The sequence below is a fragment of the Pagrus major genome, chromosome 11, assembly GCF_040436345.1.
Source record: "Pagrus major chromosome 11, Pma_NU_1.0".
Classification (NCBI taxonomy): Eukaryota; Metazoa; Chordata; class Actinopteri; order Spariformes; family Sparidae; genus Pagrus; species Pagrus major.
Window position 1 is genome coordinate 31,699,398 of NC_133225.1, and position 14,664 is coordinate 31,714,061.

At 40.5% G+C, this 14,664-nt stretch overlaps 1 protein-coding gene across 1 annotated transcript in view; it reads left to right on the forward strand.

Moving 5' to 3' along the window:
* adcyap1r1b (adenylate cyclase activating polypeptide 1b (pituitary) receptor type I) overlaps positions 1–11,794 on the forward strand; it is a 14,374-nt gene extending 2,580 nt beyond the window's left edge. Inside the window, exons 2-13 of the mRNA XM_073476553.1 lie at positions 4,159–4,261; positions 6,644–6,757; positions 7,485–7,588; positions 7,683–7,780; positions 7,922–8,054; positions 8,168–8,321; positions 8,410–8,470; positions 8,559–8,628; positions 8,728–8,819; positions 9,851–9,980; positions 10,523–10,564; positions 11,606–11,794. Coding sequence (XP_073332654.1) covers positions 4,159–4,261; positions 6,644–6,757; positions 7,485–7,588; positions 7,683–7,780; positions 7,922–8,054; positions 8,168–8,321; positions 8,410–8,470; positions 8,559–8,628; positions 8,728–8,819; positions 9,851–9,980; positions 10,523–10,564; positions 11,606–11,794 — 1,290 coding nt within the window. The remainder of the gene's footprint in view (positions 1–4,158; positions 4,262–6,643; positions 6,758–7,484; positions 7,589–7,682; positions 7,781–7,921; positions 8,055–8,167; positions 8,322–8,409; positions 8,471–8,558; positions 8,629–8,727; positions 8,820–9,850; positions 9,981–10,522; positions 10,565–11,605) is intronic.
* Positions 11,795–14,664: the final 2,870 nt, after the last annotated feature.

The window sequence follows — 14,664 nt, forward strand, 5'->3', positions numbered from 1 at the left end:
CCCGTTCTTTTAAATCATTATTAATACCACTGTTATTAGTTCATTGGTCCACTCAGCCATCTTCCATATTATTGTTTCTGTTGTAGTCATTAAAACTTTTACAACATCGCTTCACAGTTTTTTTCGTGAACACTGTTAGGGATTAATATTTTTCTCACTGGACTAAAATCTAAAGGATACTTAAAGGGACTTGGGGCAGTATCAAGAAATATGACCCAATAGTGACACGATGGCCGTTGCAGCCGTTAGGGTAACTGCAGCCATCAGCCAAGCTGGCGCGGGAGCGCACATGAACTCTTCACAGCAGTGCAGCTGATGCCTTATCCCCTACACACACACAAAGCAGCCGGGAAGCCGGCTCGCTGTGTGTAGCGACACACAAGCGCGGCGATTTACCGTTACGGTTGATGCAATCTGAAAGGCACAGGCGAAAGCAAAGACGGCATAGTGAGGGACAGAAATATTGTCTCTGATACGGGATTGCTGTGTGTAAGCGGCTAATGTTGCTACACAGACACAAACAAACTGTTAGCCTGTGGCTACAGCCAGCTGCTAACGTCACTTCCCGGATAACAGGTTGGGCTTTCGGCCCCATATATAAAAAGGGACATATTTCTAACTATTCGGTTTCAGACTAAGGGACCGTGGAAAATGCGCAGTCTGTAACTATTCAGTGTTACACAGCGGTGGACTAAGTTACATGTTTGCAGCTAACGCTACTTTGCACGTTAGGTCACTCGAGTCCTCGGTGATCTCATATGATTTTCAAATCAAGCTCTAAACATGACCTGTAATGTTTTCTTACCTGGTTACTAGGAAATGAGCCATGTCAGCATCTGTTCTCAGTCCCAATTCAAGTTGAAGCTGCCTCCATGAGTCGAACGCGTATCCGATGTGTATTCGGGTGCCAGCCCGGCTTTGGTCGTAATTTTGTTTCGACTCACGACATGCCGCTGATAAAACCTTCGTTTTCTTCTTAGTATGACTTTTTAGTGGACTTTGTGTGGTGGTGGGTCGTTTGCTGGCCGTAGCAGAATCCATTACTACCCAAACACTAGTTTGTGTCACGGGTATGGTGAGGACCCAAAAGCAGCACAGGCAGACAGGATATCAGTCGGTAATGACTTATATTTATCACCGGAGTCTTAAACAGTATATACAGTGATGAGGAGAAAAGTCTTTGCTCACAGTGATCTGCGAGATCAGTGAAGGAGTGAGTCTGGCGTCGCTGACTGAAGGCAAAGCCGGCAACAGGTGGATTACCTAGCAGGCAGACAGGTCCAGTGGTGGGCTGTGTAGCCGCAGAGCCGAGCAGGTGTGTAACCAAGAGGGGATAGGCGAAACTCGTGGTCGAAGACAGAAGGCTGAGGTAATATCCAGGAGATCGGTCAGGCAGGATAGTCAGAGGCAAGCAGGGTCGGAACCGGGAGATCAGGCAGAAAATCGCTGGAGAGTCTGGTGCAAGCATCGAGAACAATCTGGCACTGAAGCAGAGACAGGAGCAGGCTTAAATGCAGCCAGGCTGTCACAGGTGTGGAGAGTTGGCCTGATGAGGAGGTGTGGCTGACTGGCAGAGTGGAGCAGAGACAGGTGAGTGGAATAATACCAGGAGATGAGCAGACTGTGACAGTTTGGGTCCACCGCGCTTGTCTTCTTCCCGTATCCAGGAGAGATACGTGGGTGGGCTCATTCTTTTTGGTTTTGAACGCTTCATCACCCATTAGCATTAAAAAACTTAAAATGCATATTTATTTTTTCACAAATCCTGCCCCAAGTTCCTTTAAACTGTGTACTATACAACACTACCAAATATAAACAAACATATAGTCTATGTAGTATTATAACAATGAAAACTACGATGATCTCGTCACATTCTTCCTCTTCTTCCTCTTCACTGGTAATGACGTAGCTAACTTATTTCAGATGCCTTTTTGTACACAGCCCCGTTTGAAACAGCTCCCTCCATGTGCTGGGCAGGTTTAGGAAGTGTTAGGGGGTGGAGTGTCAGGAGGTTGCATGCAATGCATCCTGGTACATGTAGGCAGGTTTTGCAAGCAATAACCCAACTTTCTCTTTCAAGACACCACACACTGGGAATTTTATTGCCTCAATTAACTACATTTACCATCAACACTGATTGGGATATCCACATAAAACATGGGGAATTTCTCCTTTAATGTTGTGACTTCAAAGTACAAGCGACATTATTAATGTGGATGTGTGTCTCACGACCCGAAAGTCCAATATCCCCTTTCAGCTGACAAAAATGTCTCCCTAGCTGGGAGACTTTTCACTTTCTTCAGTTAGTCAGTCACTTACTTTGACTGCCTCTTGGTGCTGGCTTGACTGTGAACAGTGGATTTTATCAGAAGTTCTGAAAACAGCTGCTTGCTGTATTCATTGTGTCCTATGGTAGTCTGGCCTGTACTGTTGGCTACACTGCCCCCTGCTGGTACGGCTCCATTTCATCCGCATCCGCAAGCTTTCAAAAAATGACAAAGGGCTCCTAACGTTAACATTGGGCATAAGTGAGACTTTAGATGGAAAATAAACGGTAAAGTTGATGGCCTGAAAACCAAAACAATGAGCTGAAAGACATTACAACGCTAGTGGAGTTGTGGACTGCAGAGGTGATCATTTATTTGTGGGGTTGGCACATGCAGTAGTCATTTGATCCGTTGATATAAAAATATTGATCTGATAAATCAAAGTTTAATGCAACAATATTTTAGCATCAATGTCGTCACCATCTTGGTTTCGTAGAGCCAGAAGTGCCTGTGATTATGACTTGTTCCACTCAAAGCCAGAGGTTTGAATTCTGTAGTTGAAATTTCCAATTGTCCAACAACATAGCAGAGGTAAAATGACACATGATGCTATCATACATTTCATTTTTCAGCATTTTTAAACGTGGCAACATATCTTAATATTCCATTGACTAGCCTAATACAAATACTGTTGTCTACAGAGACATCCTACCCCCTCCCCTGTTGATGCCGCCATTGTTGTGTGACATCAAACAGCTGGTCTTCATGAAGTCAGGGTGGATGCATTTTCCACAAGTTAACAAATAGGAATTCCAAGTTTGAGTTCAAGTTCCAGGTTGTCTGGACGACAACGTTAGATGAGAGGTAATGATTCAAGTGAGAAGTAGGATGATTTTCTCATAAGCTTACATACAATCAGACTTCTTTTTGACACCAGTGGAGTCGCCCCCTACTGGCCATGAGAAAAGCATGGCTTCACTTTTCAGAACCATGTTTAGCACAGACAATAGACTAAACTAGTGTGTACACTGTCTAACAAATGGTTTCAGATCCAATAACATCCACTTTCATGTATCAGTCAATCCAACCATCTGTGCTTTTACCATCAGTGTATTCAACTCAAGTGTTTCACAGCAGACATGGTGCTGTTACTAGAGAGTGCAGCACATAAATCATCCAGCAGATGTGTTGTGTCGACACTTTTTCCATAAAATGCCCCAAACCCGCTGTGTCTCTATTACTCTGGTAAATCTTCAGTGCATGAATCCCCAGTGAGTGCTGCTGACGTCAGTGAATAAACTCTCAACTGCTCCTCTGCTGCACCTCGTAAAACTGTGACGTGATGTCTCCTGGACTGACGCCAACACAGAGACGTGAGCTCGTCTTCTTACCAAGCATCCACCTCCATCACAGCCAGCGTCAATGGACAATCCCCCATGTACAGAGCCGTAGCTCTGACTCTCTGGCTGTCGCTGTGATCTCTGACCTTGATTGTGTGCACGAGTTTAAACATTCTTCTCTGAGTGTCGGTTCTTAACAAACAGGAGTTACATCTGGCACAGTCTGGTGTGAAAAGTGCAGGTCTAAAAGCCTTTTCTGCCTTGTACTCAGCAGAGTAATGCTCCTCCTCTGGGTCAGTTAGCACAGGGAGAGAGCCAGCAGCTCTGAGATGGTTTGTTTAATTGGTTGAGTGTTTAAACAGATCCCAGAGCTAAGACCTCTCCCACACTGTGGTGTGAACCGTATGGTGAAGCTAATGAAGCAGCCTCTTCCAGTTTACCTTTGGGTCCTTCCACTCTGCTCTGATGTAATCTTCTGCCACTTGACTCTCTCTCTCTTTCTCTCTCTCTGTGTTGTGTATGTTTCTGTGTGTGTTCATGTTGTTTTCCAGGTTTCAAGCCAACAGGTCTCCTCTAACTGTGTGATCAAGAGGGAGGAGGAGAAATGCATGGAAATGATTGCCTCTGAAGATCCTGGGAACGATCCAGAATTTGGTAGATTTTTTTTTCTTTGCGAGTGTTTGTTTAGCCTTTAATCCTTCTACTCATGCTCACCACTATTTTGTTGATGTTGTAACAGATTTCAACAAAAGCTAATTAAAACTTAAAAAAGTAAAAAGGATTAACAGAGATTAATAAGAAGAATATCTTCAGGGCCTTCAAACTGCGTGGGGGATAATTCTACAAATCATAGTCGACTCTGACCTGCATGACTGCGATCATTAGAAAGACTTTGACTTCTTGTGAAAAACTGCAGCAGGGCCAGCAGAGAAATTTAGCAAAGCAAATTAATTATTTTGTTTCACCCAGTGCCTCCATCTCCAGAGTGTGGGAGGGGTTGGGGCTTTAATTGGCAGCATCTCATGATGATGATCCTGAAAATCAAAGTTGATCAGTGAGACAGTGAGTGGCAGGCGTCTCTCTGGCTGATTATATGATGAATGAAGGGAAGATCAGACTGAGAGGGAGGCCCATTTGTGCCAATCTCAGTCTGAATCTTGTTTGGTAAGGAGTTGTCCTCTAAAAACAGTTACAAGGAGTTAAATGACTCCTGTACTATGTGCACATCATCAGAAGGCCCCAGTGAAACAGAAAGAATGTGTAAAAGCTTCAAACAGTAGCACAGAACGTCATCTGTCTTCTTTTTCCTTTGTTGTTTCAAGACAAGCTGCATGTTATGGAGGGAAAGCATTGCTGCACTGACCCTTATTGGTTGAAAATAGTTCCCGTAGTGGGCTGGTACTCTCATCAAATTCTCATCACAATTTCCCAGAGCCCACAGTGACGTCTTCAAATGGCTTCCTTTTTTTTTTTTTTTATTAACAGAGATGTGACATAAGTCACCAGAGAACCAACAACAACAATAAACACAAAAACCAACACAACACCAAAATCACACTAAAACAATACATCCTACATCCTAATACAAGCACATATATTATCACAACCTTTATCAACAGGCCCAACAATCTAAATACATAACACAACATTCAAGAAAAAAGTAGTACATAGATAAATAAAATGCTTGATCCTACCTCATCTTTATACAGTAACTTCATGATTATATGGAAGATATTTACTGCCTCTCAGGATAAAAGAGAGAGAACTAAAAGGAATTCAATATGTTGTTTAGTTCAATGAAAATGTTTTTCCAGCCGTCAATAGACTTTACCCATCTATCCAATACTTTTGAAGGTCATCATTACTTTTTGCAGCTGAAAAATTTCTTGTGGGTTTGTCAAATGTTGTTTTATTTATTAACTTGAACATGCACATATCTTCTTTTGTCCAACCAACAGTCCAAAACCCAAAGACTGTTCATTTACTGAGATAAAAGACAAAAAAGCAGCAAATCCTCACATTTAAGTAGCTGGTAGTAGCATTTAATGTTTGCTTGAAAAATGACTGAAACAAATAACAAAATAGTTGGAAATTAACTTTCTTTTGATCCACTAATGGATTAATCAACTAGTCGTTGCTGCTCTAGTGTGGACTGTGGTTGGTATTCCCTCTTCCAGTCAGGTTCCCACAAGATAGCTGTAACTTAACTACATTACGCAGGAGCAACTATGTGATGCAAGCTGGCTCACCTGATTCTGCTCCCACCCATTTGCTTATCAGGAGGTCACAAGTGGATCAGACCCATTTCAGTGAAAATTCATCACCATCATATTTGAGATATTTTAGAGAAACTTTCATTAGTTTTTGTGTGGCATTTCTTGAATGATTAATCGAACAACTTAATGTTTAGCATTAGGAAGTGACATGTGATCACAAGTAGAACGTCAGGTGTGAACTGGCGGACTTAGAGCTGTCCACTTGTGATTGAATCACCTAGGACGGATGTTAATATGTCAATAACTCCCAATGAATCAACTCTTCCAGCCCAGAATATGTTCCCCATTCTAAAGCAAGGTCATGCTCATAACTTATTCACTAGTAGTTTGACACTTATTAACCCGCGCAGGTTCTACTAGTGAATTAGTTATGAGCAAGACCTCAATTTAGAATGGGGAACATAATTCTGGTAGTAATGGCATGGAGAATAAGGCATTAATAAGTGCTTTTTAATAACTAATAGAGAGTGAATATGCTACTAAAAATGCATGATAATAAGCAGCTAGTTAATAGTAAATGTGTGTACTGTAATAAGCATTACCAATTGAATTACTTCCAAAATAAGATGTGAAATAATATAAAAGATAATTGTTCATACTGGCGTCTCAGCTCTGTATGAGAATTTCACGAAACTGTGATTTTGAATTAATATTCAATGAGTTACAGGTGTGTGTGTGTGTGTGTGTGTGTGTGTGTGTGTCCTTTTTTTTTTTTTTTTAATGAATGTCTGACTCACTATGTCTTCCTGTCTGTCCTCAGGCTGTCCATGGATGTGGGACAACCTGACGTGTTGGCAGCCCGCCAGGATCGGTGAGGTGGTCGAAGTCAAATGTCCCGAACTCTTCTCTCAGTTCATGAGTGAAGAAGACTATGGTCAGTGATGAAGGACTTTTAAAATCTGCTTACATGTCTTGTTGATGTGTGGCATTTGTACTGCGTGTGAGGCCATTTCAATGAATTGCAGTTACTGTGCTGAAATTAAAGAATCGCTCTATGAATGTGTGTGTGTGTGTGTGTGTGTGTGTGTGTGTGTGTGTGTGTGTGTGTGTGTGTGTGTGTGTGTGTGTGTGTGTGCGCGCACACAATTTCAGTTGAACCTAACCCAAGTCTCAACTTTTTGGGGAAATTTTTTCAGTAATTTTAAGGTTAAAGTTAGAACTAGAATGACACCATGTAGAGTGTATACCTCCACCAAGGCCCAACAGTCCCCTTTAATTCAGTCAAGTCTAATCAAATATAAAATAAAACACAAATCACAAGAAAACCCTCTTTTAAACTACTTAAAAAGGCCTTGATTGTCACGGTCATGTTAGGATGACACGTTTTGGCAGTTGTCTTTTGGACTCCTTGATGAAGGCTTGATGCCAAAACATGACCCTGTGACAATAAACAGAGTGTCTTGGTCTTTTCTTCTGACTTTTATGTCTACATGTATCACTATCCAGGAAGTCCAGGAAGTGCTCCTACCTTTACATTTTTTGATCAAATAAAACACCTCTAACTGAAATAATTAATGTTAGAGTCTGCTTGGCTTCCTGATTTCTCTCTAGAAATGAGTCTGTGTCCGCCATAATCAAATGAAAGTGTCCTGTGTCTACAGAGCTGGGGACGGTGAGTCGAAACTGCACCATGTTTGGCTGGTCTGAGACCTTCCCTCATTACATCGACGCCTGCCTGTATGACGAAACAGGCAGCAACCATACGGTTAGTTCATCACTGTGTCTGCAGCCGAGTGAGGTTCAAGGTTTTTCGGTGAGATGTTTAATATGTTCAGTTTTTGTTGTTCTTGTGTTTTCAGGACACATACTATGCGTCGGTGAAGGCTCTGTACACAGTGGGCTACAGCACCTCTTTGGTCTCCCTCACCATGGCCATGGTCATCCTGTGCAGGTTCAGGTGAGGTGTCACATAAACAATAAAACGCGGCAGGGATGTGATAGTACAGACATGTCAGGGTGTTGTTCCTCTGCATGCTGTGCTTTTTTAAATAAACGGTGATGTGATGTTCAGTATGCTCATGTGTGTTTCTCCACACAGGAAGCTGCACTGTACTAGGAACTTCATCCACATGAACCTGTTTGTGTCGTTCATCCTGAGAGCTATTTCAGTCTTCATCAAAGACGGCGTGCTGTATGCCAAAGAGGACAGCGAGCACTGCTTCATACACACTGTGAGGAACACACACACACACACACACACACACACACACACACACACACCTCTCTCTTTTCTCTTCTTTCTGGCTTCGTTCACGTTCTCCCTCTGTGTCTTCTCTCCTTGAAGGTGGAGTGTCGAGCAGTGATGATCTTCTTCCATTACTGCGTCCTTTCTAACTACTTCTGGCTCTTCATCGAGGGTCTGTACCTCTTCACTTTACTGGTGGAAACCTTCTTCCCTGAAAAGAGATACTTCTACTGGTACATCATCATTGGCTGGGGTGAGACGTCAACCACATCACACACACACACTTATAATCCCAACCTTGGATGCATCTTTGTTAATGATTGTGTCATGTTTTACATCAGGAACCCCCACAGTGTGTGTGACCATCTGGGCGGTGCTGAGGCTACACTTTGATGATGTCGGGTAGGTGATGAAGAACACAGTTGTTTTTCGTGTTGAAGTTTGTCTGATTGACCTCTGAATGTGTCATTTTATCTTTCTGTGCTCTCAGCTGTTGGGACATGAACGACAACGCTGCCATCTGGTGGGTGATCAAGGGACCTGTGCTCGCTTCAATCATGGTGCGGTATCACTCCGTTTGAGTAATGACAACATTAAAACAATCCTTACATTACCAGTGATATTTATTAGTTTTTTTAACATCAATATTTCTTCTACAGATCAACTTTGTTCTCTTCATTGGCATCATCATCATCCTCGTCCAGAAGTTACAGTCCCCAGATATCGGTGGAAATGAATCCAGTATTTACCTGTGAGTCATTTCACTTTTCATTCTGCCTGACATTAAAGCAAAACATTTCATTAGCTGCTGATAATTCCAAGATGAACTTTAGAGCAATTATACTGTATAATACTGTCTGTATTACTTTATTCACTGTTTTGAATTGCTTTTAATATTCTGTCCTTTTAAGGAGTCCTCTGCACTCGTTAAAAGGACTGCATTTAAACTACATGACATTTGATTGGTTTGTTATAGTCAGTGGTGGGAAGTCACTGACAAAGTAAACCTTCACTACTTAATGATTACTCTCCTGCTTTACACAGTACTCAGCTGTCGCTAAATGGACAATATTGACATGATTGAAATCATTCCAATTATTTAGCTTACCTTTAAAAAGTTAAGTGGAATCTCTAAAGTGATCAGATAAATGTTTGGTTCCTGCCCCAAAGCATTTAATCAAAATATAACTTTTGCAAAGTGGTCCCACCCACGCCAAAGCATCTGTCAAGATACATTGGTCAACAATGCACAGGCACTGAAAAGTGAATATGGTTTGTTCTGTCTTATGGGGAGCCCACTATGCCAAATGTTCTTTTAAAACTATTGTGATTTTATATGTCTTTGCTCTTCCAGTAAATTTACACATCCAACAGTCTGTAAAACATGACAACAAAATCTAAAATTCAGGCCAGTTTCTTCTGATTTGGGTCATTACATAGAATAGAATAGAATAGATATACTTTATTGATCCCAAGCTGGGAAATTAAGGCTGCGGCTACAGGCTGCCACCTGGAGCGGCACCATTAAGAGACCCAAACATGGGGCGTTTTTAATCTGATTAGGATATTTTTGGGCTTATTAGTGGAATATTAGGATGCGTGTTAAAGCAGCTAATGATAAAAGTAATGTCATTAATTTTGCATCACTTTTTAGAAGTTTTAAGAATCTTTATCTGTAAGGTATGAATCAATTAACAAGCAGTCTAGAAGAAATGACATACTGTAGTCCAGTCATCTCATCATAATCTGTGTGTGTGTGGGTGTGTGTGTGTTGTTTTGCAGAAGGTTGGCCCGCTCCACTCTGCTGCTGATTCCTCTGTTTGGGATCCACTATACTGTGTTCGCCTTCTCCCCTGAGAATGTCAGCAAGAAGGAGCGTCTGGTGTTTGAACTCGGACTCGGATCCTTTCAGGTGACTGTTCCTCCATTACGGTTTGGACTTGATGAGAATACAACTGTAAACTTGAGGTTGGACGAACATCACAAAAAGGACGGCTTCAAACCTGACTGCTGTAAAAATAGATTTGATTTCAAAGTTGAAAAGGAAACCAATTTTCAAGTTGAAAGTTTTCCCACCAAAAAGCCTGAGTTACAGTTTTTAAATATTTTTTTTTTCATGTAATTTAAATTGTCAGCAGTCAGAGATTTAAAATTTTGCATCTGCTACCTGACTTTGACTCCAGTAATTTGAGACTCAACTTCAAAAATAACAAGCTAAAGACCAAGGGGAAGGCTTTCAAACCATCAACTTGCAGCTAAATGCAATTTAATTAAGTCAAACAAGTAAAATTTTAATGCATCAGTATTGAAACCAAAACTCTAGATGATTTTACTTCAAGAAATGAAAACTATACATACATTATTTACTTCATTATTTGTGTTTAATTTCATAAAACAGCTGTTTGTACAGTTCACATGTTTTTGTCTCATCTTTGACCCTCTGTGTCTCTTCAGGGCTTTGTGGTGGCTGTTCTCTACTGCTTCCTGAACGGAGAGGTAAAGCTCCTTTAAAACTATAACTGACACCATTATACCAGGTTTCAGAATGCACAATCTAATGATTAAACAAACATAACATTACTGATCAACAACACATGCATAAGGAGAGAACTACCTAGTGAGAGAGTATTAGATGGATTGGCTCACAATTTTAAAAAACATCTGGAATCTACAGAAGCCCCGAGAGGCGAGTGAGAAGAAACATTTTGGTGATCCATTCTGAGTTTTTCAAAATTTTCTATTTTAAATCTGGGAAAATATTTTACATTAAAAGGTTAGACAGGATTTTTGTTGTCAGGACCACTTTTGTGTTTCTCATTTTGACCACAAGAGACCACATGTTCTAAACAGGACTAACAGCATCCTGTTTTATATTATGTGAGTTTAAATTGCTCAATGTACTAAACACAAGATACATTTATTGTGTGTTAGCAAGCTATGTAAAATTAGTGTCATTTTATGTGTGTTGTTTTTTTGTTTTTTATAAACTTTGGTGAAAGCAAAGTTTGGGCAGGATCATGTTTCTGTCAAAGCTTTTTTTTCTCCCATTTTCACAGATGGAAAAAAAGCCGAAAATTTGAAATTGGATTCTCACTTGGCCTCTTAGGGCTTCCATAGTAATCTTTCTGTGATTGTTTGATAAAACTTTTAAAAAAAATCTACGTTACATTTTTTGTGTAATCTATTATGTTATGTGCATGCAAACAATTTGTAGATTCACTGTTTTGCTTTCTGACACATAGCTAGCAGCTCATGTGCATTTTCTCACCCTTTTAATTTCCTCATTTTTTTATTAAATTAACTATTTTCTTAGCACAGAATCTTGGAACAATAAATACAAAAGATGTTAAGCATTGAATTCAGGTTTAAACCAATTTATTCCTTTCATGAGTATTTTTCAGTGAAAATCTGTAAAAATCTAAAACAATGAGCCTTAAACACAGCACAGACAGAAGTAGAGTGAGACTGAGGGACAGTGAGCTTGTCTCTTTCCAGCGAGGTCCATTAATAATGACCTTGTGAAGTATATCCCTCAAGGTGCAATCGGAGATCAAGAGGAAATGGCGCAGCTGGACGGTGAACAGGTACTTTGCTGTGGACCTGAAGCACCGGCATCCTTCGCTGGCGAGCAGTGGGGTGAACGGGGGGACGCAGCTGTCCATCCTCAGCAAGAGCAGCTCGCAGATCCGCATGTCCAGCCTGCAGGCCGAGACCCCGGCCACTTGAGCGGCGCCGGCGGGGACACCACGTCCGCCAACGACGCTGCCGCCTCTGGACCTGACGCCGCCAAACCTGCCACACCCACCCTCGTCCCCATGACCAGTCTCACCAACCCCTTCCTCAACCCCTACCCCAACCCATATCCAGACGACACCATGATGGAAACCCAGCTCAACTCCACCGACCCAGAACAGCCTCTAGTCTGACCTGCTCCACCCTGATCCTGAATGTCAGGTGCCAAATAATGAATCTCCTCGTGTCCTGGTTCAGGTGCAGCTGAAGGGGAAAAACAAACGTAGTCCTCCTGTTCCTGAGCAGCCTGTCATCTTCAAAAGGGCACGAGCTGGATTCTCCTGTGTATCTAGTGTCTCGTTGAGCTGTGACATGCAGAAGGAAGCATGGTCATCTCTCTGTACATATTGTGTTAGTGTTTAAAGTTGTGTGGTGCTACAGTACAGCACAGAGGGACCAGAGAGCTCTACAGTGTGTCCTCTCACAGAGATCATTCCAGTCTGAGGAGGTTTTTACATTTGTCCTCGACCTTCACCCTCAAACTGTATTTTAGATTATAACTTCACTCAGACATCACAGCTGCTGTGCCATTTGCAATGGTTTATTTTAATAAACAAACACTGGGCAATGTAAATACCTTAAAGGGGAAGTCCACTGATTTTACACAAGAAGATCAGTTAGCTAAAAGCAGTTATACTGTCTCGTTTGGCTGCTTTTTTTTAGTAGTTGCGCAGGTTGCGTTACAAACTAAAGTCATGGCGAGGAGGATATATTGAAAAGAGAGTTTGGACTAAATTCATGATATCTCAGCCTCTGCTGCTTCGAGTCTGACCCTCTCTGATGTACAGAAAATACCTTAAAAGTGTAGTTTTGTTAAATGTTGAAAACAATTTATAAAGTAAGGGTTTACATTAAATCAGTGTTGAAAAAAAACAACTTTTCACCATCAAATCTGTTCCTGATTGTGCTAAAGGTCGTACCCAGATTTATAAAACCCATTCAGCACAGCCAACTGCAGCACTCTTCATGCGAAAGCTCAGTATTATTTTCTCATTACTGGCACAATCATTATTTTTCCTGTGTAAACTGTGACTGATGTAAAACAACATAATGAGTATTGAAGACTGAGGAATGTCGAGGAGACGTTTCATCTGGATCCAACAGGTGAAAGCGCAGTATTTATGAGAAGGACATATTTTCTATGGTTATGTGAAATGCCAAAAAAACTGAGAAAAAAAAAACAAACACCAGGGTGAGATGATGACTCAGAGGGTCTTCTTCAGTTATGTGTGCGATGCTGAGGTTTACCGACTACGACCACAAACACAAACCTCTCTTTTAAATCTCAGCACTGGAAAGAGAAGGAGTCTGTAGTTTCAAACAGCCGTGAGTACAGAAAATGTCAAAAACTCATGATGAAAGTATCATGAGTTCAACTGCTTGCATGAATTTGCATTTACTTATATTGTGTTTTCTTTCTTTTGCTGTGAGAATTCAGTGTTTAATTGGTTGTTAAATTTCTTATTTTTCTTCATGAACTTCCTGTCCGGCTGTTGTGGAGGCGACGCTCTCTTACACCGATTCTCTCGTCACTTTTTAAAGCCGAGCCTCTTCAACAGCCTCCTGCAGGAACAATGCACTGGTCAAAGTGAAGGTCTAGACCATCGCAAACATAATCCCCAACAAATTCTCCTGATTTGTTTCTGAAAAATCCGTTTTAATTTGATTAATGAGTTTTGTGTTTTCAGACGAATCCCTTGTACAACCTTGTAGTCTCTTTGTCTTTCTCCAGTTATTCTCTCTGGTGACATTTTATCTCTTTATGCATGAAAACAAGCACATTGAGACAGATGTTACCTTTGGAGAGACAGACTTTTAACTTGAGGTAATTCTCTCATTCCAAAGATGAATTAATCAACTGCTCGCTGAATTTTTGCACGGCCGTATCTGTTTGCAAAGGCTGAGTTCTCTTTGCAACTGATGTCACAGCAGATGTTTGTTCCTTTGGTCTGACTCAACTATCCTCTGAATCCCAATGTTTGACTCTACTTTGTGTCTCCAAAAGTGCCTTTAAGCACAAAACAAGTATTTTGACTTCTGTTGATGATTTAAAAAGAATAAAAGATTTGTCTTTTCATTTCAAAACGAAACTGCAAAGTAAAGAAAAGGGTTGAACAAAGTGCTTTTATGATGCTTAAGACTAAATCAGTGTTTTAAACCTGGAGGCCTTCAAACTACTTTAACTCATCTTTGCTGAGGATGAGCAGAACATACGACAGATTAGTGTTTTAATCAAGCAGTGCTACAGTATATCAACTCGGTATGTCATGTACAGTACACTGTATCAAGAATAAATATGTTGTACTTTTCTTGTTTTATCAACACATACTTTATTTTCCTCTACAGCAGAAAAAAAATAAATCACAGGACTATAAAATCTGAACCACAAGAGACTTTTCTTATCTTCAAAATAATCTTCAAAATGTGAGACAATTTTACTTCTAATCCGACTGAATTTCGAAACATATTTCTAAACAGAAGAATAATTTGATCTAACTATAAATGTCTGAAAATTTCTTTAAAGACAAACTTGAACTGGAAAACTCCAAAACAACAACAATTGAGTGAATAATTTATTTTAACAATAAACTTTATGACTAATAACAATAGAAAAGTTCAGTTCAGTATTATACCATAGTTAAATGTTGAGTTTATCTCTTCATAAGCATTATTTTATTGGTAATTTGCAGGTAAAAAGACGTCACTACTGAGTCCCCAAACTGACAACATTTAGTTCAATAATAATTGTTATTTAAAGACAAAATGTTTTGCCAACTGATTGGTTTAAGTTTGTTTTTACATTA